This window comes from Sinohyriopsis cumingii, chromosome 12, assembly GCF_028554795.1.
Source record: "Sinohyriopsis cumingii isolate HCF-2022 chromosome 12, ASM2855479v2, whole genome shotgun sequence".
In the NCBI taxonomy this organism is placed as follows: domain Eukaryota; kingdom Metazoa; phylum Mollusca; class Bivalvia; order Unionida; family Unionidae; genus Sinohyriopsis; species Sinohyriopsis cumingii.
The window spans coordinates 122,831,796-122,858,216 of NC_142972.1; the positions used below are offsets into that span (position 1 = coordinate 122,831,796).

The window sequence follows — 26,421 nt, forward strand, 5'->3', positions numbered from 1 at the left end:
ACCGCGTCCAACTTAAGATTTCAAAGTATCGCTGATAACAAATTTTGCGTTCACCCATTGCCGGTGTCGTCTCGCGTTTAAATCACGAATAAGATTTACATCAGCGACGTACTGTAACATGCAGTTTTAGATGTTTTATATGCACTTGCCAAGCTTGATCAACACCGTTTACATGTTTTTCTCCACACCGTGGTATGTTGTTAGAATCTAACCATGTTCCAGGTCCGCATGAATTATATCCTGGAATGTTTTTCACCTGGATATTTAGCACCTGTCAATCCTGGAAGTTTCCAGAATGCGGATCACCGCCACGATGTATTAACACATCAAGATTATTATTATTATTATTATTCCACAGTGGACTTGATTTTAGCATGCTGCGGTGGCCGGTTTTGTCCAGTAGATAAATATGTATGATCCCACAGCGCGTTTATATTCATTTGATGACAAATCTTTCATTGGTTAGCATGACTGGCATTACTTTGTTGGTTTTTGCTTGTCTACGGCATGACACCCAATATGAAGTCATGTTAGTCGTAATGGCATCAAATCGACGACAACCTCAGCGTGTTAACATGTCTAGTAAATAAACAACATTAGATAGCCTTGATGTTTTTCCGCACATGTGTCTACGTTATAACGTTGAACATCATAGTTGTATGTGGCTACTGGGGATCATACAGGAATTAATATGGGCATATAGGTTTACATTAGACGGCACTTGGGAATCAAGGAGAAATCATGTTGTTGTTGTGGGGTTTAACGCCATATTTCAGCACACGATAGGCTATGCATGGCGGCCAGTATTAATGGTGGAGGAAGAACCCGGGAAAACCCCGTGAAGAACCACCGACCCACAAGAAGCTACTGGCAAGCTTTCTCACATACCCACGTTAGCCGAATCCTAGACTCCAACCAACGCAGACAGAGGTGAGATGGCAGTGATCCGTAACGGAGATCGCTTTAGACCACTCGGCGAGAAATCATGTGTTAAATTGGTCCATAGGTTTAAAATTGAGAGTAAATGGTAACAATGGTAGAAGTGGTTGACATCGACTGTGGTTACATGGTAACAGTGTTAGAGTTGACCTCAATATGCACCACTATGGGTATGTACGTGGAATTATATATTAAGCTTTTGCACAGGTTTAACATTGGAATGGTATTATAGGGCCAAAAATGTGTATGGTTGGACGTATAGTATTGTCCAAACACACCCATACAATCCAACGTAAATGGTACGAGTGCACGGTAACACCCAAAATAAAACCGACGATGACTCGAAAATTGCATGCTTTACAAGACTATCTTTGACGCAAGGAACAGAATTTCCCCAAAATGTACTCACTAACGTAAAGAAGTCTTGGTGAAAACAGGAAAATATATGTTGATCCAAACAGAAAACCATTTTGGGTCACTGATGCAACCCTATTAATCGCCTCGCACTTTTAGCCAAGACATTACTTTTTCTTCTACACCACAACAGCAAGAACGAGGCAGAAAGAGACGTCGAAAACCGTTCAAATGTCAAAACTCACTGAGAAAAAGAATAAAGAAAGAAGAACACGAAACAGTCATTTAATTTTACATATTTTGATTACTAACTGAAAAGGAAAATAAAAACGTGATGCACCGACATTACTGCTCATGTTCCAGGTCAGAACTCGATCTATTTGCCATGCCACCTACGATGATGACGATGCAAGAATCCCACTGGGTAGAATTTCATCAGTGTTGTCTTTGACAAGTTTAGCCCCTTTTGAATTTGAAAATCAAAGTACTCAAAGCGGACAGTAGCAATCCAGCCACCGATGCCAGAGTAACTCACGTCAACAATTTCATGCATTCGTTTTTCAGCGAAGTGGATTTATACTTGAATAGGAAACTATTCAGGAGCAGTTCGGATACATACCCGTACCGAGCCTAACTGGAAAATATCTTGACGTAAGGAAAAGAAACCAAGAATACACATCTGGATGCTTCCTTGGTATGAAAACCTGACATCTCGGACTAGTTAAATGATAACGAGTTGGCAGTAGCTGACGAACCTCACAATGTTGGATTTAAAGACCGTCGAAAGAAAGTTAAACAAGGACGCACTTAGAAAGAAATGATGGATCGTTTGTATTTGGACACGTGGTTGCAAAACAAGTATTTGTTAAATGACTGGGACTGAATCGATGTAGTAACGTGTTCCATTTAATGGCTAATGCTAACAAGTAGGCCTAAAAAAACAATCAGCGAAGACACCAGACGTTACGTGCGCTGTGTGGATGGCTGACATAAATTGGAAAAGATCAGTCAAACTCTGATCAGACAGCCAAGTATCAGGTACGACAAGTGGAAGTAAAAACCTTCACCATTGCCTCTGGCCTCTGATCCAAGATCAATGATCATGTTTTCCAATGACAACTGCCAAAACGTTTGCTCATTTACATTGTCAGCAATGCAATCAGCCCTAGCTGGAATATTGCATTGTGTCCAAGTCGCCCGAGATGGTTACACGTTGTGTACTAGACCTTTGAAACTAACTTTTCCCTGACAAATTGCTTGAGATCTTACTTGACACTGTTTTAATCCGCAGAACAGGTACCAACAGCAGCCACGGCTTTTGTACTACGATTGTACAGGTGAGCATGCTTTATGGGGTTTTGATTTCACTCCAGACTAAGGCAGCGACGAAAACATTTCTATCTACAAAATCAGGCCAACTTCGTTTTGGAACTTCAGTTTTTAGCCAACACAATGAACATCATCTTATAAATAGAATTTGTCAAGCAACATTTTGAAGTGATCCTAGACTATTAGAAAACGAAATGATGAGGAATCTATGGAGATAGTAATTAGATTTTTTGTTATTCAGACGAAGAAGCCAAAAACCCAGGCATGATATCAAGATAGCCAGGACAAGAAGAATGTTTAATCTCCTGTTTTGCTACAGACTAGGCTGTGGGGGGGGGGGGATCACAAACCTGACCAGAGAACATTGTTATGGATGTCAAATCGATCATCTGTCAGAAACAATACGAAAAATGATGAGTTCGGAAGAAATTATTGGAGAGTATCTGGAAGAGGCATGGACTCTAATCACATAAGATACGTTTGACAAATTGAAGTAGAGACTTGCGTGACCAATCCTTACTTCCTCTGACTTCTCAGGAGACGAATCGTGTGGGAGCCCTCTTGCAACAGAGGTCAGAGACTATTTGTTCCTCGACTTACTTGGCATAACTTTTCAAGGAAAACGTATGTAAGAATTAATGAATTATCATTACCTGTGAGAAAGAAGAAAACGAAAAAGGATAAAATGGATACATGGGAACTTCATTACCTTCTGAATCACAATTCATACAAAGATACACGGAATCCTGTGAAGTGTGCTAAAGATGACCTAAAGATGTCAAGGCCTGTGTCATCAACAAAGACAACATTGTCCATGATCACACTGGGTAGCTGTTTACTTTCCAAATGATCACAGTGTGGACTATTTTGAATCGTGTGGATTGCCTCTTCTGGAAGACGATATCATTGACTCTTTGAGAAGAAATGCTCAGTTCAATGAGATTACAATGATCAGATTTTATTGTGTTTAGATAATATTATGTATTTTCATCAGCCCAGTCTTGGATTTCCCTTAGAACAGTTAGTGAGTTATTTTGGAAGTGATTTCTCTAGAAAGATGGTAAAGTAGAAAGATCATTTTGTGAACATTATGGCTGTTTCTTTTTTTTTAAGCTCAGAAACGTAGTGTGCATCGATGGCAAAATGACAATATCTTAGATCATGAAAACTCAAGTTTGACTCAACAAAGTTGTCAACTTTGTAAATACGTTCATGTTAAACGTTTTATAAGAAACGTGCCCCAACTCCACTCTTCATGGACGATATTCCAGTTAGCGGCTTTATTCAGCAAAAAGTGTTGATTTAAAAAACAATGGTGATGTCTTGTTTTTTGTTTTTGTTTTTTTTTGTTTTTACAAAAAGATTTTATTTTTAAACATGCTCCTTCACCTTTTTTTCTATTGATCTTTGTAAAAAGAACATCTTTCACATCCGTGTACCAAACCTGAGGACTGTTTTCCTTTATGTCCGCGTAAATATCTTGAGCTTTGAAGTGTTATAGTATGTGTATGTGATTTCACCCCCCTTCTTCTACATCATACATTCTTGGTATATTAGGTGTGGGTAATTTAGACATCACAAGAGGCATTTTGGATCCTAAGTTGGTTGTTAGATAGTATGCAAAAGGTGGGTGTCAGATAGTTATCAAAAGTGGGTGCTGGATGCAATAGTTTTGTGATTTCTTCTTTTAAATAGTGCCCTTTTTGTTGGACAGTAGGTGTAGGGTGTTTAGATACTACTCAAATCATTTTGGATAGTATTTATGGGGTGTTGGATAGTACTCAAAATGCGATGGATAGTAAATGGTGGATTGTAATAAAAAAGCGGGTGTTGGATAGTAATCAAAAATTGTCTGTTGGATAGTGTGTTTGTTATTTCATCCCCCTTCTTTTGCATTTTACCCTTCTTGTGGGATAGATGCAGAGTTTCTAGACAGTACTCGAGGCATTTGGGATTGCATGAATGCAGTGTTAAACAGCACTCAAAGTATGGGTGTTGGATAGTAATAAAAAGTTTGTGATGTATAGCAGATGTGTGTGTTGATTGTAATCAAAAAGCAGGAGTTGGATAGTGCATCATATATATAGTAATTTCATTCTCCTTCTTTTATATCCTATCCCCACCCCTTGTGTGATAGTATGTTTGTATGCATTGTAAGTATACTTCCCGAGTATAAATCCTCCTACCATTTTTGTTAGAGTGTAGGTGGGGTGTGTGTGTCGGATCATAACAAAATTGTTGTAATAGATGGTAAGGCATGTGCAGGATTGTAATCATAAAGCAGTTGTTGGATGGTTTATGTGGTGTGTTTGATTGTAATGAAAGAATGGCTGTATCTAACAATTTAACAATACTATTCCCGTTTGTCCTCATAACTATCGACCATTTGTCGCATACATTTTTGACCTCATAATACCATCCCAATGTTAAACCTATGGACAATTTTAACATAGGATTTATTGTATGACCCTGTAACATGTTTTACTTCATAATACCATTTCTATGGATGATTTTGAGTCATTGTTGAATAATTTTCTGTTGGATGATGTAATGCATTATTGTCTACAAAAATCTTGGCCAACATAAAAATGCAAACATCAGTTGAGTTACTAGTTACTCAGAGATACACACATGTCCCCAAAATGACCTGTGATAACGCAAACATATTAATGGTATTCAATGACGTGGATGCGTAGGGGTTAGCAAATACTGACCCAAATACTGGTATGCGTTGATTTGTCAAGATCCATTTGATGAATACTCAAGGTCATTATCAAGCAGAATTAGATATCATTCATGGTTGATTCACTAGTGAATTGAGAAAACAAAAACAAAATAAAATAAAATATCCACAATTGTTTCTCGTGAAAAACTTCATATACTTCACCAAAATATCACAGTGCACAATTGAGTCAGAGATAAGTTTGATGCCAGATAAACTGCGTGAAAAACCACTCTGTGTATGATCATTTTGTAAGAGAAGCTGATAGTTATATCAATCAAAATTATCCTGGCATAAACCAAATGATAACCCCAGGAGAGAAAAGGAAACAGGCAGGGGTAATTCACATAATTCATAAGTTAATTGTAATTATCAACTCATACCTAAGAATTTGATCTTGCATGACAGTATGATGAAGTAATCAACATATATTTGTCAGTAATTACTTTTCCAAGACATCATAGTTATTAGTGAATAAAGTTGAAATTTGCAGCGACGATATATACATTGATTAACAAAAGTTATAACTGTATACTTACTTGACCATCATGGATGCAAGTATGTTGCGTGAAATGAATTCAACATTGAGCACATTCATGATAAATAAGACATGAAGTGCTATCAAAATGATATCCATAAGTTCAACCAGGCCTGAATTTATTGTGTTTTTTTCCTAAAATGATAGAATAGCCACACCAGAAATTGCACTTGCATCTTCATGTGCTTTATTACAGTTGGCCAAATATATGTCAAGAACCATTTGGAGTTAAACATATAACTAATTCATTCAAGTTTGAACGTAAGAAAAAATCCTGTGGATGGTAAGTAATTTCACTGCCAACAAGGGCATATGAAAAAGAATCTATCAACGAAATGATGAAACCCAGCAGAGAAGATGATTAAGTACAGGAAGAAATTCCAAAATCCTTATGAACCTATGTTAAGTTTCCATCATTGATAGACGTATGTTAGATTATTCCGTAGACCTCTTTGTCAAGTAACAGGATTGTGTTAGGCTGGCCTGCCTATATAAACCAAATTCCAGTATAAGATTGAATTTTACATCAATGTTAAGGATTTTCACAAAATCCAGGAAAGGTTGTCTCGATGACCACAACATACGCAACAACAACATTAAATATTTAAACCATTATCAAGTTAAAAAAAACATCAACACAGCAAAATTCAAAGAAATAGCTGATACTATGTTCGACATGGATAAAGAGGTGATACATCATCGTTGCTTACAAGATTTCCAATTTGATTCATAAGAAGCGTTTGATCCTCACAACTGTGGTCGAATAGAATTACAAATTCATGGTACAAGTCATTGTTTTGTTCCCTCTGAAGCTTTTAATGGTACTGTGTACAATACCAAAGATAAAGTTGGTTTTGTGAATAACGGTGTTATGGCACATTGTGATAGTGCAGGTTATGTTTTTAAAGGTAAAGCAATCAGAGTATGTCTTGACAACATTGATGTGGCAATGATGATATTGGGATTGACTAGATACAGTGATCATGCTCACAGTGTTGGAATGTCTTAATGTGATAAATCAACTCCCCAAATCTGTGTTGATACTGATGGATGATATGTGGATCTGATGTCACCTGTTCATTAAAATGTGCAATTTTACTGCATGCAGATCTTTCCAGATCACACCTGCATACAGTTTAGACACTTTGCATTATTTGATAACAGCCGTATGTAATGTGAAATTCACAATGACCATATAAGAGGGTTGTGCTATTCCACTTGGATTTACAAGTTGCCAAAACATACGATTTGATCCAGAAATTATATTTACATATCGCCAAAAGAATTCTTTGGCCAATGGTCGCTAAACAGTTGTAAGATATACTGGTAAGTGTATAAAATACACCTATGTGCACAGACAAAAATGGTGGCAGATTTTTGCAGGTTTTAATGAATAAGTGATATCACCCTTAAAATGCTAGTCAGTATATCATTACATATGTTGGGCTGATTTATCAGCCTAGGAGCATCTCTGATGCTTCAAAAAGATGCCATGAACAAGCCTTATTATGTTCCCTTTGATCACTGACAACCTAAAAATACAAAACAATCTACTGCAAATGATGATGTAAACAAGTAACTGTACTTGTCAACATAATAACAATTTTAACTTAGGATTTGCAATGCACCATGGACAAATTAAAATTGACATGTGCGAATGCTCATGTACAATTCTGATGCTGCATATATTTGGGTTTGTAGAGATGTCTGTATATGTAAGTTATTTCTGGTGCTAAACACACTGGTTTTAACTCAACATCTCTGAAACATGGTAACAACTTTGAAGCCATTTGGTGTACTCCACTGGCCCCAGCTGGACAAGTTATTGAAGACAAACTTATGCATGCCATTGATGATTCCATTACTGACCCCATAAAAGAGACTGTTATCATTTATGGAACTTTATGGTCATTGTATGTTATAGTGGTTGACAATGATTCAAATTTGGTACAATATAATATTGACAATTTAATGCCCAACAAGAGATATAAACACATTGGCACATATTTATAGCATTTCAGAACACTGAATGTCATCTAAATCGTCAAAAACATAATTATATGGCATTCAATAAATTGAGAGTAACTGAGATCTCATTACAGTTAAATGGTAAACATTTACCTTCCAAAGAAATTTTACTTGACTTTGATCACAATAATGTTGTGTGTATATTACATGTTGGATTGTTTTGAGATTGTGATAAAAATGCCAACATTGAGCTTCAAATTTACTCAAAAAGATTTCACAACATTGTATCCAGTTATTACATTTTGTCGGAACAGTTGGAATTGCTGAGGCAATCTGTGGTCAACATGTACAGCATTGAGACGCTGCCAACTATAGACGTATCACTGTAATTCTTTCAGATAAATCATGCTGACAGTCAAATGAAACTCATGATCTATTACTTACATGTAAATATTTGTGTTGAAAAAATTAATCATGTCTGGGTCAACTTCAACAATTAAATCACATGATAGCAAACAAATGCGAGTTAAGTTTAAAATTACCTCAGGAAAATCTGTCAGGGATGCAACCAATAATGTTAGCGGTAACACAAAGTAAAACAACTAGATAGAAAAGAATCAACATGGAGCTACACTTAATTTGTCTTTGTCCAAAGATCCCTTAGTGGAGTAAAATGATGGATTATTTCCATTAGTTACTGCAATTCCCACACTGATCGCTCAGCAGCACCATTGGCTGTTGCAAAAGCAGCTGCGTTAGGCTTAGTTGGAACATCTGCCAGGATGACATTGAAATAAAAAAGCAACTGGGACAGGAATTCAAAGAAGAAAAAAAATCAAAACCAAAAAAATTAAACAAAATAAGGATGATAATATTTTTTTTCAAACCAGGAATATTACAAATGTGTATGGACAAGGATTTCGACTAGGGCAAAAGTAGGTACAAAACTTACAAAATTTTGATTTACTTGAACACACAAGCAAAACCAAACATTTCAGATGTTTTTATGTAAATGAATTGCCTGTGACAACTCCATATACCTACAAACAGGAAAACAGGAATTATAACTTTAGATTTATCATCAGGACCAGGTACTTAATAGGTTGCATATGATAGCTCCATTACGTGAAATTATTGATTATATTGCTGAAAAAATTAAGACTTATTTTATTTTGCATTACCAACCCAGACCACATAAGATCACTTGGGATCCATACAAGTGGTCACAATGTCATAGACATGTCAAATGTGCAATCTAGGAAGAAATGTCTGAGTGACTTATTTAACTGTATCATCAGCGTTGACCCCATGGGAGGAGAGTTGTTGTTATTTTGAAATAGAGTGAGTCTGACAGTTGAAATCGTCCAGCTAAAAAGTTGATATATATCTCAAAACTGAAACTGTAGGCAGTTGTATACTGACCAATCAGATATTCTTTTAGTTCCATGTCGTAGATTTCAAAGAACAATAAATGAATGATTAAAGTGAACTAATGACAAAATGAATATTGACCCAATTATGAAAGGCAACTCCATCAACGGATTAAAAGATCCAGTTAAACCCTGACATACTGTGATAAAAAATATGTTGACGACATTGAGATTAAATTGTTTATAAAAAGCCTGTGACAGACAGACACTAAAAGTCTTCATATGATATCTAGTTGGTCCTACATATAAATGGTGCTGATCTGACATCCAATATGACCACCATGGTAGCCAAGTTAAAATCTTGTTGTTGCTACTCGTCCTGAATAGAAAGTTATATCAATATGTGGGTTTCACCAGAAGATTTCTTATGGTGTCTAGTCAGTCCTAGATTTCTTATGGTGTCTAGTCAGTCCTAGATTTCTTATGGTGTCTAGTCAGTCCTAAATCAAAATGATGCTGATCCAGTATGGCCACCATGAAGTCATCTTATCACTATAGCAACAGGGACTTTTCACCAAAATACTTCTTATCATATCTAGTTAGTTCTGAATGAAACTGATGTGGATGTTATGTCTTGAAAATCTTTTTTAATGCTGAAGAATATCAGAAATGGTTTCAACTTAAAAAGAAACACAGTCTCATCTTGGATTACTGTAAACTCTTTTCAGTCAGTAAAGCATCAGACCCTTTGAGATAATCTTGATATTGTTTTTTGTCTTTTTGCTCTGTCACAGGGGACAACATTAAATTGTCAATATCATTTTAATCTGAATTTATTTTCTGCATGATAATCAGTGTTTACAATGGCTACTGGACACTACTCAAAGCCTGATCAAGGAAAGGTAAGTAGTCATTGATTACTCTCTGGTTCTGTTTGTTATAATACTAAACCATGATTTTTTAAGCCTTTTTGCTGAAGGGGACTGGGATATTCATACCAGAAAAGCATGCACCTGTACAGAAACAAGTCTAATTTCATCAATGGAATGTACAGTCTCAAATGCAATAGAGAAGGAGAGTAGGATTTCATAGAATAAATAAGGACATCACAAGAATAGTTTTTCTTAAATTGTCAATAACAAATTAGTTTTTAAAATTTAATACTTTAGCTGTATATTGTATATTTTCAGGTAATCTACTGAAGAATATTCTCAAGTCTTTGGCCTATAAATACTGTTTACCAATGTTTACATTTGACACCTACAGGCTTAGATGATGCAAAAATAATTTTGGCTTCAAGTTTCATTAATATGGATAAGTTGTTAAATTTAATATAATTATGTGCCATTTTAATGTTTGCTTACATTTTTACAAACAAAGGCATAACCAAAATAAGTGTTGCTCTATACTGCGTGTATAAAGTGAAGAGACCACCATCTCACCACTTTAATTGAGCAGACAATGGAGCAGAAAACATCTTAAATCACAGATTTTATCATCGTGCAATGAATTTTTGACAATTCATTGCAGTTTAAGAAATGCTGTGAATATCTGGAACTGTTCTCATCATTGAGCTGTAGAATCAGCAGAAATAAAGTTTGATATTTTTTCCTGCCAAGACATTTTCAGATCCTAAACAATGTTTGTTATCAAATGCAAAGTGTTCAGGGCAATCTATAAAGAGCAAAGTTTGCTAAATTACATTCAAAAAGATGAACTTATAATTTTCACAGAACTATAAAGAGATTAAAAGTTTATTATACAATCAGGGCATGATTTTATTAAATAACACCAAAGTTTAGAACAACTAGAAACCAGAATAAAAACTGTATTCAGTTCTACCTATATTACTTACATGATTTTGTTTTTGTCTGTTACAACATTAAAATTGCATAATCTCGTATGTTTGCTTCAGATTCATATGTAAAATTAATAAGGCAGGTGCTAGAAACAATTAGGGTAAAAACAGATGTGATGTCAATATTCCTTAGATGTAAAAGCTGAACAATGGAGAATTCAAAGGGTCACAAAGACTGTATCTTTGTTTTATAGTGATTCTAAGAGATTCGCAGATTTCACAAAGTCTCACAAAAAATTTATTAATTTTCTCTGTCCACAGTCTTGCTTACAGCAGCATGCCACTAGATGTTAATGCCATTACGGCGCAAAAACTCTGCCTTCACACGTGCAATCCGGACATGTTTTCTGTCATGGTGATCAACAAACATATTCAGCCTGTGGCCATATTCAGAAGAAGACAAGGTTGGCACCTCCTTTTGTTTCTCCTGAAAATTAAAATTAAATTAATCTCAAGTAGTCATATGAAAAGAGTGCTAATTTCAAACTGAATTTAGAAAACTAGTCCAATTTTTTGGAGCCATGATATGCAAATGATTGAAATTGTTTTCTGAGTTTCACAAATTACTTTTGAAATGAGCACACATTCAAGATTCTGTTTATCATATAATAGTGTCAATTCATTTGTTTTTTGTAGGTATCAGTTGATAATTTTTTTATGTTTTCATTAGTATGTAAATCTGTGGTTTGAGAAAAGGAGTTGTGTCCACTGAAGAGTCATGGTTTCTTTTATTTTTAAAATCCTAGTTTTGTAAACTATAAAAATCCATGAAAATTGGTAGCTAACAAAAAATAGTGAACTTAAGGTAACTAATGTCAATGTTTTTACTTAACTATATTGCTCACACTTACATAGTGAATTGAAATCTTGTTCAGTTATTCTTCAATGAATTTCTTGGCTAAACTGCTTCTTTTTATAAAAAAATTTGTGGACCATAAATTGTGTGATTTGTATTCTACCTCATCATTGACTTTCAGTCCTTTTGACTTGGCATGCTCCCTGTCATCTCTGTGAAGTTTGTTGTTGTAATCCAATTCCTTTCTAAACAGTCTGTCATATGTGCTGGAGGGCTTCCTAATCTGCAGATTTAATGAAAAAACTGTGTATAATCTTTTTGAAAATTTGACATTTTAAATTCCAAAAGTTACTCCACAGCTTTCTTTTATTTTGTTGTTAGTTCTGCTGGTCACAGTCCATAAGAGCTTATGGGATGACTTGTTGACTATCACATGTATGTTAGCACACATATTTTTTAATCATTATACCTATTAAACTACTTGCCATGAAAATTTATATATACACTCATCCCAAGATCTAGTTCTAAAAAAAAATGATGTTGCTCCAACAACATACATCACTACAGTGGCCATCATGAAAATTGGTTTTCACCAGAAGACTTCTGCAATAAATTGCAGACCAGTGTCATGTTGTATATTTAATAATCCTATAAAATGCAGACCAGTGTTATTGTGTGTATTTAATAATGCTATAAAATGAAGACCAGTGTCATGCTGTATATTTAATAATGCTATAAAATGCAGACCATTGTCATGCTGTATATTTAATAATGCAATAAATTGCAGACCATTGTCATGCTGTATATTTAATAATGCTATAAAATGCAGACCAGTGTTATTGTGTGTATTTAATAATGCTATAAAATGAAGACCAGTGTCATGCTGTATATTTAATAATGCTATAAATTGCAGACCATTGTCATGCTGTATATTTAATAATGCTATAAAATGCAGACCAGTGTTATTGTGTGTATTTAATAATGCTATAAAATGCAGACCATTGTCATGCTGTATATGTAATAATGCTATAAAATGAAGACCATTGTCATGCTGTATATTTAATAATGCTATAAAATGCAGACCATTGTCATGCTGTATATTTAATAATGCTATAAAATGCAGACCAGTGTTATTGTGTGTATTTAATAATGCTATAAAATGCAGACCATTGTCATGCTGTATATTTAATAATGCTATAAAATGCAGACCATTGTCATGCTGTATATTTAATAATGCTATAAAATGCAGACCATTGTCATGCTGTATATTTAATAATGCTATAAAATGCAGACCAGTGTTATTGTGTGTATTTAATAATGCTATAAAATGAAGACCAGTGTCATGCTGTATATTTAATAATGCTATAAAATGCAGACCATTGTCATGCTGTATATTTAATAATGCTATAAAATGCAGACCAGTGTTATTGTGTGTATTTAATAATGCTATAAAATGAAGACCAGTGTCATGCTGTATATTTAATAATGCTATAAAATGCAGACCATTGTCATGCTGTATATTTAATAATGCTATAAAATGTAGACCAGTGTTATTGTGTGTATTTAATAATGCTATAAAATGCAGACCATTGTCATGCTGTATATGTAATAATGCTATAAAATGCAGACCAGTGTTATTGTGTGTATTTAATAATGCTATAAAATGCAGACCATTGTCATGCTGTATATGTAATAATGCTATAAAATGCAGACCAGTGTTATTGTGTGTATTTAATAATGCTATAAAATGCAGACCATTGTCATGCTGTATATGTAATAATGCTATAAAATGCAGACCAGTGTTATTGTGTGTATTTAATAATGCTATAAAATGCAGACCATTGTCATGCTGTATATGTAATAATGCTATAAAATGCAGACCAGTGTTATTGTGTGTATTTAATAATGCTATAAAATGCAGACCATTGTCATGCTGTATATGTAATAATGCTATAAAATGAAGACCATTGTCATGCTGTATATTTAATAATGCTATAAATTGCAGACCAGTGTCATGCTGTATATTTAATAATGCTATAAAATGCAGACCAGTGTCATGCTATATATTTAATAATGCTATAAAATGCAGACCATTGTCATGCTGTATATTTAATAATGCTATAAAATACAGACCATTGCTATTGTGTGTATTTAATAATGCTAATATTAAAATGCAAATGGGTTTGTATAATGATCACCTGATCTCATGAATGTGAAAAAGTGGTCTTAATAGAAGTTTCCTATCTGTATAAAATAAAGATATTGGTACAATACTATTCCACAAATCTATATACATGTAGATATAGTGAAAAACAACTGGCAATGCACACAATTAATCCTTACAACCATTCCTCCACAGATTGAATCACTACAATCAAACAAACTAAAACCATGGGTGAAATTTAAAACTCAACATGCACAATCAATAATGAAATGTTAAGTTTTAGATAATAACAATATGTGATGAATTACACTACATATAATGGTATTGGTAATCACAGATATTTTATAGGATATTTCATACAGATTGGTCAGTTGGGCATTGTACAAGACTGTGCTGTGTAATAATCAGTTCTTGTTACTTTGAAAACAACAAACCAGAGGTAACAAAGTTTTCTTGGAAAGAACCAACTTTGGATATAATTTTCCATACCATATTCTACCAGCAGTACTTGTATATGGTCATGTAAACTATTAGTAGGTCCTGACAACCCAGTGTTGTTTATGGTCATATCAACTATTAGTACGTCCTGACAACCCTGTGTTGTATATGGTCATGTCAACTATTAGTACGTCCTGACAATCCAGTGTTGTATATGGTCATGTCAACTATTAGTACGTCCTGACAATCCAGTGTTTTATATGGTCATGTCAACTATTAGTACGTCCTGACAATCCAGTGTTGTATATGGTCATGTCAACTATTAGTACGTCCTGACAACCCAGTGTTGTTTATGGTCATATCAACTATTAGTACGTCCTGACAACCCTGTGTTGTATATGGTCATGTCAACTATTAGTACGTCCTGACAACCCTGTGTTGTATATGGTCATGTCAACTATTAGTACATCCTGACAATCCAGTGTTGTATATGGTCATGTCAACTATTAGTACGTCCTGACAACCCAGTGTTGTTTATGGTCATGTCAACTATTAGTACGTCCTGACAACCCTGTGTTGTATATGGTCATGTCAACTATTAGTATGTCCTGACAACCCTGTGTTGTATATGGTCATGTCAACTATTAGTACGTCCTGACAATCCAGTGTTGTATATGGTCATGTCAACTATTAGTACGTCCTGATAACCCAGTGTTGTTTATGGTCATATCAACTATTAGTAGGTCCTGACAATCCAGTGTTGTTTATGGTCATATCAACTATTAGTAGGTCCTGACAATCCAGTGTTGTATACGGTCATATCAACTATTAGTAGGTCCTGACAATCCAGTGTTGTATATGGTCATGTCAACTATTAGTACGTCCTGACAATCCAGTGTTGTATATGGTCATGTCAACTATTAGTACGTCCTGACAATCCAGTGTTGTATATGGTCATGTCAACTATTAGTACGTCCTGACAATCCAGTGTTGTATATGGTCATGTCAACTATTAGTACGTCCTGACAATCCAGTGTTGTATATGGTCATGTCAACTTTTAGTATGTCCTGACAACCCAGTGTTGCACCCTGATTGTACCTATGTCCCCCTAGAATGATAAAAATATGTGAATCTATTAATTTAGCTTTTGGGTTGGAGAATGTCCCCTCGGCTTGCTTGTTGTATAACACTGCCATCTCTTACTGCACAATATAATGTCCTTTAATTGTGTACTTGAAAATTTCTGCTGAAATTGAATTTTGTTGTTGTTATGGGTATCAATTGTCATTGTTTTAAAAAAATGGCATTTTTTTCTGCACTTTAATATGTGGATCAAGAAAGGGGTCTACAGATGGATCATTGTTGACTAAATTTAAAATTCATACTTCTTAACTACTACTACTACAAATAGCTAATAAAAATATCATCAGGGCTATTGTGAGGGGTGGGTCTGACAGGTGACTGGGGGAAGGAGAGGCCATTTTGAGGATCACGTTCTTCTGTATTTTAATTAAATAACGTTCCAGGTTAAAATATCTATGTTTAATTAAATAACGTTACAGGTTAAAATATCTAGCTATTATTCCCATGACTATTAATACATTTAAAAACTAAACAGTTGTAGTGAGGTTATTTCCCGGGGTTGGGGGGAGGGGCAGAAGGTAATTCTAACCCGGGCACCATTCACAGTTTGTAAGCTGTTATCCATTTGTATGCCAAGTATCATGAAATTATTCACCATATATAAGCTATTATTCACTTGTACACCAAGTATTTTATCATTATTCATCATTTGTCAGCTATTATCCAATAATCCACTTGTACACCAAGTACCTTATCATTATTGACCATTTGTAAGCTATTATTCACTTGTACACCAAGTATCTTGTCTTTATTTGCCATTTGTAAGCTATTATTCACTTGTACACCAAGTATCTTGTCTTTATTCACCATTTGTAAGCTATTATTCACTTGTACACCAAGGATCTTGTCTTTATTTGCCATTTGTAAGTTATTATTCACCTGTACACTAAGGATCTTGTCTTTATTCGCCATTTGTAAGCTATTATTCACCTGTACACCAAGAATCTTGTCTTTATTTGCCATTTGTAAGCTATTAATTACTTGTACACCAAATATTGTCTTTATTCGCTTTTTGTAAGCTATTATTCACCTGTACACCAAGAATCTTGTCTTTATGCGCCAACTGTAAGCTATTATTCACCTGTACACCAAGAATCTTGTCTTTATTCGCCATTTGTAAGCTATTATTCACCTGTACACCAAGAATCTTGTCTTTATTTGCCATTTGTAAGCTATTAATTACTTGTACACCAGTCATGGTTCACTTCCAGCTGTTTTAAGTATGGCTAATATATCACCTGCAGCAAATGCATGGCTCAAAAGTGGGCCATGACCCAAAGTTTGAGAATCTATGATCTAAAACCTTGTCTACCATTGATAATAAGGCTAACTCACAAGAGTGGTTTGGTCTGAAATTGGATTGGTTTTCATGGATAAGTTAAGTTTTTGTAAAAACAAGAGTGGTTTGGTCTGAAATTGGATTGGTTTTCATGGATAAGTTAAGTTTTTGTAAAAACAAGAGTGGTTTGGTCTGAAATTGGATTGGTTTTCATGGATAAGTTAAGTTTTTGTAAAAACAAGAGTGGTTTGGTCTGAAATTGGACTGGTTTTCATGGATAAGTTAAGTTTTTGTAAAAACAAGAGTGGTTTGGTCTGAAATTGGATTGGTTTTCATGGATAAGTTAAGTTTTTGTAAAAACAAGAGTGGTTTGGTCTGAAATTGGACTGGTTTTCATGGATAAGTTAAGTTTTTGTAAAAACAAGAGTGGTTTGGTCTGAAATTGGACTGGTTTTCATGGATAAGTTAAGTTTTTGTAAAAACAAGAGTGGTTTGGTCTGAAATTGGATTGGTTTTCATGGATAAGTTAAGTTTTTGTAAAAACAAGAGTGGTTTGGTCTGAAATTGGATTGGTTTTCATGGATAAGTTAAGTTTTTGTAAAAACAAAATTACAGAATCATGTACAGTGAACCTCATTGATCCAGACACCTTTGTTCCCAGTAAATATGTCCGGATTAATTTTTTTCTCCAGATAACTGAATCACACATTTTATTTTATGTCATCATAATGTATATACTTACATGTATTTGTATACTGTACATGTATGCTCAATAATGGTTGAAATAAATTAATACATCCACTGTCCTGTGTCTATTTCACTTTATTATAACATGCAGCAGTATGTAAATATAATACGAAACTATTTTATGCTGGCTCTGCTCATCTATGCTTGCTTGATGGTGTTGCCATAACACATCGTAATATAAAATGGACAACAAACATATCTTGCAGTTAAATGCATTATGGTAAACTAATAAAATGCTGTCATTTTTGTAAGTCATATTTTACAACTGTTCTAGCTTCTAATGTCCCAAACATTGACAATGCTTTTTATTCTGAAATGAAGCCCTATCCTGTTCAAACCTTAAACCAATCAACTTCATTTTTACACCCATCAGCAAACAATGATTGCTATATACAATTGGCAAACAAGAAGAAAAAAAAGACCTAATGAAACAAAGAATTTGTTAACCATATATAATGTCAAAAGTGTAGACAATTTGATCCCAGTGTGTTTATTTAATTATTAACACCCCATCGGTGAGTAACAAAAACAGACATTGTTTATACAATCAATGGTTACAAATTGGTCATGCTACTTCAAGCTTTTCCACACACATGATCATGTGATCAATTTATAACTTTAATATGCCACTAAAATTTGACTAATCAGAGATTGATAAATTGACACACCTCCAAATTTGTGTAGGCAGATCAATGTTATCTGACAAACTGTATTTTCATAAATGATTTATTAAATTTTCTTATTTTTTGGACAGATTATTTCTGGATTATCAAGGCAAGTTTTAAAGTAATGTTATACCTTGGTCCACAATTATGACTTCTGGATCTGGATCATGGATTACTGGATTAACAGCAAATTAACATATGGAATTCCATAACTGTTCAAATATATCTGGAGAGCAAGGTTTCAGGATAAACAGGTTAACTAGGCTCTCTATACATGCTTTTCTATTAATTTTGACAATAAAGGACACCTCTGCTAGCCAGGTTCTGATGTATTAACCCTATCTACACCTTGGCTAGATTAACTAGGCTCCTCCATACATGTTTTTCTTTTCATTTTGACAATAAAGGACACCTTTGCTAGCCAGGTTCTGATGTATTAACCCTTTCTACAACTTGGCTAAATTAACTAGGCTCCTCTATACATGTTTTTCTATTAATTTTGACAATAAAGGACACCTTTGCTAGCCAGGTTCTGATGTATTAACCCTATCTACACCTTGGCTAGATTAACTAGGCTCCTCTATACATGTTTTTCTATTAATTTTGACAATAAAGGACATCTTTGCAAGCCAGGTTCTGATGTACTAACCCTATCTACACCTTTGTGGATGGATCAGATAATTAAGTCCTTCGGGTCTATGAATTTCACTGGATGTGGCAGCAAGCCACCACATCCAATCAAAATCAAGTTGTTCAAATCTGAACACTGTTACTACATGAATGATACAATGGCAAGCACACAAGTGGAACGGACTGATAAATAAGCAGTTTTCCACTGCTGGTCCATATTTGTACAAATACATCCTTTCTCTGAGGGCACTGAGTGGCTGAGTGGTCTAAAGTGCTCACCATTATGGATCACTGCCATTTCACCTCTGTCTGCGTGGGTTCGAGTCTCAGGCTTAGCCTATGTGGGTACATGAGAAAGCTTGCCAGTAGCTTCTCGTGGGTTGGTGGTTCTTTCTGGGGTTTTCTGGGTTCTTCCTCCACCATTAATACTGGCTGTCAAGTATAGCCTATCTTGCGCTGAAAAATGTCTTTAAACCCTACAACAACAACAACAACATCCTTCCCCTCAAATGCACCTGTAATGGCTTCTCTCTAGTACATTGTCATACTTTCAATGTTAAATTTAAAAAGTGTCCTTTTGAAGTCAATTGCCTCAACAATTTTTGGCTGATGTACAAGGTAACAAAGCATGCTGTTACATGCTATTGGTTAGCTGGCATTATGTGCTAAGGGAGACAACTCATGAAATCTAATAGAGGTTGATACGATAAAGCACTCAAATATCCAAAAGATCCACCAAGGTGTAGACAGGGTTGATGTATCGGAATCTTGGCTAGCAAAGATGAATAAAGAAAGGATGACAATGTGTCTGTTGTTGAAAATAACATTTTAAATTCACATCATTACATTTTTAAAGACCTATATCTTATTATAAGTCTTATTTTCATCTGAAGATATAACTTTTTATGATAGCTCATTATCACACGCATCAAAGAATGCATCTGAAATAGAATATATACACATTTACATACCATCGAACATTGGTTGGCAGACTTTAATCCTGCCAAAACAGAATCACTGCTAGTTTTGTATAAATTAGAACCAGCCATTCCTGAACTAAAATTTCAAAATGAGATCACACCTTTCATCAACAATCACTAAAACATTGGAGTCACTTTTAGAACCCTAATCAACTGGGCGAAACTTATTGATATCTTCTTTTCACCTGCCTTAAATATTCTTGATTCATTAAAACACGTAAATGTAAAACATTAGAAAAGCTTTTGCAAGATTTGTTTTGTTTTGTTGCTTTAAACTGCATTTTTATTGACTATATCATGGCAAGGAAGTGCCTTCTCAAGTACATACCAAGGTAGAGACCCCAAACTGGTCTGGGCGGGTACTGACCCCATGACCCATGGATCATGAGTCTGACACTCAGCCAAATAAACTACCAGTGCACCAACTATTGAAAGAATATATTTCATCTTTACTTTAATAATGTTCCAATGTTAAACGAGTTGGCTGAATTCAATTAAAAATACTGCAACTTCAGGTAGGGAAAACTGACTAGGCTGGTGAAAAGTGTATCTGATCAAAGTATACATGAAAAAAATCCTTGTTTTCATTAGCACTGACCAGCATGAATTTTACAAGCCTTGCTACCTTCATAAATTGTTTATAGCACAGCTCCATTGTATCAATCTGAACTGTTGCTACCATTAGTGGGTGAAACAAAAACTACATAATCTTAGAAATAACAACAGCTTCATGCATCTCCATTTAAAACCAACTAGGAAATCTTTAATTTTTTTTTTACTGTCCATAGAATAATCTCTCCAATTCAATAAATGATTACACAAATTATACAGTAAAGAAAGAGGTAAACAAAACCAGACAGTGCTCCACACCTTCTTCAAGCCAGGCTCTTGAACTGTGAACATCATGAATATAAGGAATATTTAAACATTATGGAGTATCATTCATAATTGTAATGGACTAAAACTATCTCATTCTTCTTGTCACAATAACTGTATTTTTATATCAACAACTGTACTTACTTATTTGACAGAATGTGATTTTCTGAAGGAACATATATATTGTTCTGCTAATTCGTACTTAAATACATGTAATAAAATGAAAAAACAGCTTTCTTTATTTGTTCACTAGTACACACACTGACACTGATGCTCACACTCATTTCAATTCTAACAGACAGAATCTTGTTCAATAAAAAATTATTATTACTATTATTATTATTATTATTATTATTATTATTAAACTGAAGCACACAATCAAAATATTTTACTTCATCTCTGGATAAATGTGTTAAGGATTAGACTGGCCACTAGTCAAACCAAAGCCAATGCAAAACATGTTTCAAACTCTCAAAAAGCAAGACAGGAATGACAGTTTTCTCACTCTTCTTTAAAAGGAGTCTTATTTAGTATCTTTCATAGGACCATGTATGACACATACATGAACAAATTTATTTAAAAATTATTGATTTAACTGTAATACTTAATAATAATGCTATAGAAATAAGAAAAATAAATAATAAGTTAGTATTTGTAATATATGCTGTGAAGAATAATTTAGATTCTGATGGAAAAAAAGCATTCTTTCCATAGTCTTTTTAAAAAAATACTACTTTATTTCTATAAACTCATTGATTTATTTATATCTTAAGAATATGAAAACTGACATTCCAATTTAACAACTTATTACACCATAGACGTTAAATGTAAAGGCAAACTTTGCTAAAATGGGATCAACAACCCAAATTATCTCATGGGGAACTATATCTTCTGTGTTTTATTAAAATTTCAAATAGAGACTGGAAAGTAAAAATTTGTTATCACCTAAAAGAACAAATATTGTCATATAAAATATCATGGATCACAAAGCTGCTCTGAAAATCACAATGTCTATGGACACTATTTTTATGAAATAAAAACTAGTACTTCAAACATAACACTAAATTACCTCTGCTTTTTTCTGCTTTTCCTGGAAAATATTTAATCTCTAAAATTGAACAAAACAGTGATATGTTCATAACCATACATGCCATTAAGCTGTGAAAAGTTGAAAGCAAAATTATACAAAAGGAGGTGTACAAAGCATTAAGAAAATAATGAACCTTCTTATTTCCCACAGAATGGGAAGTAAGTAGGTTTAAACTGTCACGATAAGTTTTCTTTAATCTGCACTGTGTAACAAAATGAATACATGTATTCAAATAAAACAAATATTCAAATCCACAACTTAACAATTTATTAATATAAACAATAACTGCTTGTATGAGTGTAATTTACTTGTGTTAAAACTTTGATCTTTTGGTGAAAAGATAAGCTACAAAACTGTATTATGGCTACATTATATGTGGATATACTGATCATACCAGTATTCTGATTACATATGTATTGGGCCAATCATTTACATTATATGTGGGTATACTGATCATACCAGTATTCTGACTACATATGTATTGGGCCAATCACTTACATTATATGTGGGTATACTGATCATACCAGTATTCTGACTACATATGTACTGGGCCAATCATTTACATTATATGTGGGTATACTGATCATACCAGTATTCTGGCTACATATTTATCAGGCCAATCATTTACATTATATGTGGGTATACTGATCATACCAGTATTCTGGCTACATATTTATCAGGCCAATCATTTACATTATATGTGGGTATACTGATCATACCAGTATTGCAACTACACATTTATCACGCCAATCATTTACATTATATGTGGGTATACTGATCATATCAGTGACTACATATGTATCAGGCTGACTTTCATACCTACATGGTTTAACCATATGCTTACAATCTGATCAATAAATACTGCTTGTACCTTGCATCTAATCGAAAAACAAACAAAAAACAAAGAGACAATCAAATAGTTTTAGACTTATAAATAAAATTAATAAAATTTTTATTTAGTTTTCAAAATAAATGTATTGTATTGTGTTCTGCTTGACCTTTACACTGATGTCACTATACCTTAAGCCATTTCCATTTGCTTTGCAATTGATGTACTTAGCATCATTAAGATTTACTATAATATCACTGCACATGTATTAAGAAGTATATCTCATTTGTGACTGTACCTTATCCTCATCAATAGTTTCAAAAATCTTAAATAGTTTATAAAATCTGACCCAAAACATCTGCAAACATCATACCGTGCCAAATGGATATACATTCTTTATACAGTCTAATATACATGTATGGTCTGGCCCATAAGCATATGGACAAAATACTGCTATGATTAGAAACAGCTATATCGTGGGAAAGCAGGAAGTAGTTACAAAAGAAAGCACATGAAGGTTGTTTACAGACCCACTCCCTTCCACTGAACCACCTTACTTTATGGAAGCTTTTGCAAAGTTCACAAAAGAAAGCACATGAAGGTTGTTTACAGACCCACTCCCTTCCACTGAACCACCTTACTTTATGGAAGTTTTTGTAGAGTTTCCTTATGAACAACGTAAACGTCTGCAGCATTACAGTTTCTTACTTTACCTTTACTCATGGGTCCCAAAACGCAACCCTTTGCAGTGGTATGTCACAACAACATGGCTAAAATTACATTCATCTTATTCACATTTATTTTCTATCAGTCCATAAATTAAAGAATATCAATGGATATATAGTGTTCATCTTATTCTGATATATTTGTGACAAACCATTATGAGTGATAGGGTTTATGAGTGATAGGTTTAGGTTTCAAAGATTGCACATCATTTTTTTATATGATCCTTTTCTACTGATCCAGAAATCACCATTTATCATGTTTCTGTCCATGTCAATATGCAAGCTCATTTAAAAATCAAAAATATTTAATAATCATACATTTCAGAAAGGCCTTTTTTTTAATCAAAGCTAGCAGTCTCACAGGGTTGGATAGTACAGGGTTTGGAGGCCCAGTAGTGAACTTCAGACCCTTAGCTGATAGAGTAATATTTCTCCAAATCTATGTCGGACATAGGGTTAATTTTTTTATAAGAAGTTAATAGAAAGTCTAATGAAAGTATTGGTCAAAAAATATAATGCAACAAAGATTTATTCAGTTTTGATAAGTAATTTTGTTTTCTTCCATAAAAGGCATGGGGTTTAGTGCAAAGTAGATCAACAAGTTGTACTTTACCACTTGACATTAGTTCCTGACATTAAGGGCCACTAGCCAGAGGCAAATTTAATGGTGGATGGCTGCCCCATAATAAGACTGTATTCAGTTGGCTCATACCTAACGAATTCAGTTATGTAGATTATTCTTTGTACAACACAGCAAGCCAAATTACTCGCCCATTGCTCCATTTTATTAAATTTTCCAAATATATACTGTATACTTGTAACCCAATTCTGAATGGACCACCTAACTATTCAGTGGCTGTCTAACACTTAAGCAAACTGAAAAGACATACATGCAGATCATCCACCACTGAGTTTGTTATTTTACATTTCTTCTCTACAACAGCCAGTAATGACTAAAACACGACAATTTGTAAGTCAAAGAGGGGAAAGTAGCTGCAACAGACTGAAATTTGGATAGGTCCACTGATGAAGGACTGTGGGAATACAAGCACAAGATGGCTTCTCTCCACCCCTATCGATTTTTTTATAGTATAGCCATTATTCATTACACAGGTATAATAACATGGATACAATGAAAGAAGAAAAATTAATCCCTGTTAAGATCCCAGGAGTAACCCTATTTTTTAACAAGATTATTTCCAGATTAAGAACAAAAACAAATTAGTCACCCTCTCTGGTGTGTTATAAAACGTTCTCTCCAACGGATCATTTCGATGTGTTGGTACAAAAGAAAACGCCGTATATTCGCATGTTCTTCCTTTTAAGGTAAATTTGTCTGTGTCTGTTTGCACTTCCAAAGTGTTTGCAGCCATCCCGGGAAAAATGTATCAATACCAATCTGTTTATCGCATCCGAACACTTCCGTTGTCAGGTGTCCAAAACAGTGTGATGGTATATTTGTACACAATGATTTCATATCCTACTCTAGTTGCGATCTTCCGTAAAACGAAGTTAATTTTTTCCATGTCTAGTAAAACGGAAATAGAAAATATGTCAGATAAATAATATGTATATAAAATTTGAAAATATTCACAGAAATGTTTTTGGATATTATTTGAAAGGAGAAAAAATATCTCACCACATGATAAAATTTGGAGCACTTTCAAGCATCTTGCACAGGTGAATCTGAAGAAAACAGCATGTTATTGGTATAAAGTAGCCATTTTTACTGTTATCATTTGAAGAATTATATAATACATAGGTTATTAATGTCTCCATTTAAATTTCCCAAGATCCTATAAAAATTCAAGATGGCAGCATGCAGTCTGCTGTTTTCGGCGAGATTGTAAATATTTCAATCTTCCGGCTTGTTGGTACTGTCATCCTATTAATCGAAAACTTCAGATATATTGTTTAGCCTATTTGAAATTGCTAGTTCAGAAAAACGCTTGATTATTTCAGAGTAGTCAAAGAATCGGGATTGCTAGATCGCATTTGCTGTGTAAGGAAATCTGTAAACACTGGTATTGACCGAACATTTAAACCGGGAAGGAGGGAGGGTTGATTTATTGTCCAATGGGGGTACTCTTTTTCGGTAATTCATGATATAAAAAATTTCCAGCAATATCATGGTTATAACAATATGTTCTTTTTCCCTATGAATTAGTCCTACAACTTAAGACACGTCACCCAATATTTTTGTTCTGTGGGGTGATAGGTCTTACCGCTGTGTAGCGTGTTTTGATGTCGACTAACAGTGTAACGAAAGTCAAATTTTCAGGAATGTCACACACCACTGGCAACTAACAACGACCCTTGTCTACAAAATAAAAGTATAGTGTTTTTGTGAGACTTTACTTGCCCTGGTGTATTTTCTGTAATAAATTAAAATTCTCACAAAAGAAATGGACCTGTTTTTCAAGTTTCACTGGCCTACATTTCAGTTGGCTGCAAAACGATGAAAGCCAGGAATGCTGAAATCATGTTAAGTTGAAATATTATTCTTTAACAAAATGAATAAAAAAATATTATGCCTGTTCGAACTGTAAGCAACATTTTGTTTCATTCAAGAAATGTATCCCCCAAATGAACCTACTTAAACATACTTCGGCATTGCCGTGGCATTGCAACAAATTAAAATGTATGTCAACAGAACATGAAAATGCATCCATTTTCCAGTGTCATATTTTCATTCCACCAGGATAAAGACAGCATAGTAAGTATATTAATTACACATAAATTAGTGGAAGAGTGTCAATATATGCTGCCAAGTGTGTGAGATATTCCTGAAACTTTGACTATTCATTCCAATGTCAACCGACATTGGAACATGCTATACAAGGCCGTTATATGGGTAGGAAGACATAGCATTAAAACAAAAACATGTGCCATGTCTTACATGGTAGGACTACCTATGAATCGGAGCTAAAATATTGGTCAAGTTATTTGTTTAGCAGCAGGGGATGAATTTTTCAGAATT

General features: G+C 34.2%; 2 protein-coding genes across 3 annotated transcripts in view; one reads left to right on the forward strand and one right to left on the reverse strand.

Annotated features, from left to right (window-relative positions):
- Positions 1–10,326: 10,326 nt before the first annotated feature.
- Positions 10,327–24,902, reverse strand: LOC149787378 (cilia- and flagella-associated protein 90-like). 2 transcript variants are annotated; one of them, XM_089977964.1, is made up of 4 exons: positions 24,671–24,902; positions 21,867–21,887; positions 12,038–12,157; positions 10,327–11,505 (listed from the first exon to the last, which is right to left on the reverse strand). In XM_089977964.1, exons 1-4 carry the CDS (start codon positions 24,812–24,814, stop codon positions 11,362–11,364), a joined length of 429 nt encoding a protein of 142 aa, XP_089834090.1. In that variant the 5' UTR covers positions 24,815–24,902; the 3' UTR covers positions 10,327–11,361. The 2 variants fall into 2 exon arrangements, with proteins under 2 accessions (XP_089834090.1, XP_089834091.1); XM_089977965.1 differs by lacking the exon at positions 21,867–21,887 and having other exon boundaries at positions 24,671–24,901.
- A 183-nt stretch (positions 24,903–25,085) lies between these two features.
- LOC149787379 (RING finger and SPRY domain-containing protein 1-like) overlaps positions 25,086–26,421 on the forward strand; it is a 114,332-nt gene continuing 112,996 nt past the window's right edge. The window contains exon 1 of the mRNA XM_089977966.1: positions 25,086–25,315. The gene's annotated coding sequence lies outside the window, so the exon portion shown is untranslated. The remainder of the gene's footprint in view (positions 25,316–26,421) is intronic.

Coding starts and splice junctions, on each gene's coding strand:
- LOC149787378 (XM_089977964.1), bottom strand. CDS start 24,814: ATGGCTGCAAACACTTTGGAAGTGCAAACAGACACAGACAAATTTACC. Junction 12,158..21,866: donor AAAAGCAGAAAAAAGCAGAG/GTAATTTAGTGT, acceptor TTAAATCTGCAG/ATTAGGAAGCCCTCCAGCAC. Junction 11,506..12,037: donor GACTGAAAGTCAATGATGAG/GTAGAATACAAA, acceptor TTTAATTTTCAG/GAGAAACAAAAGGAGGTGCC.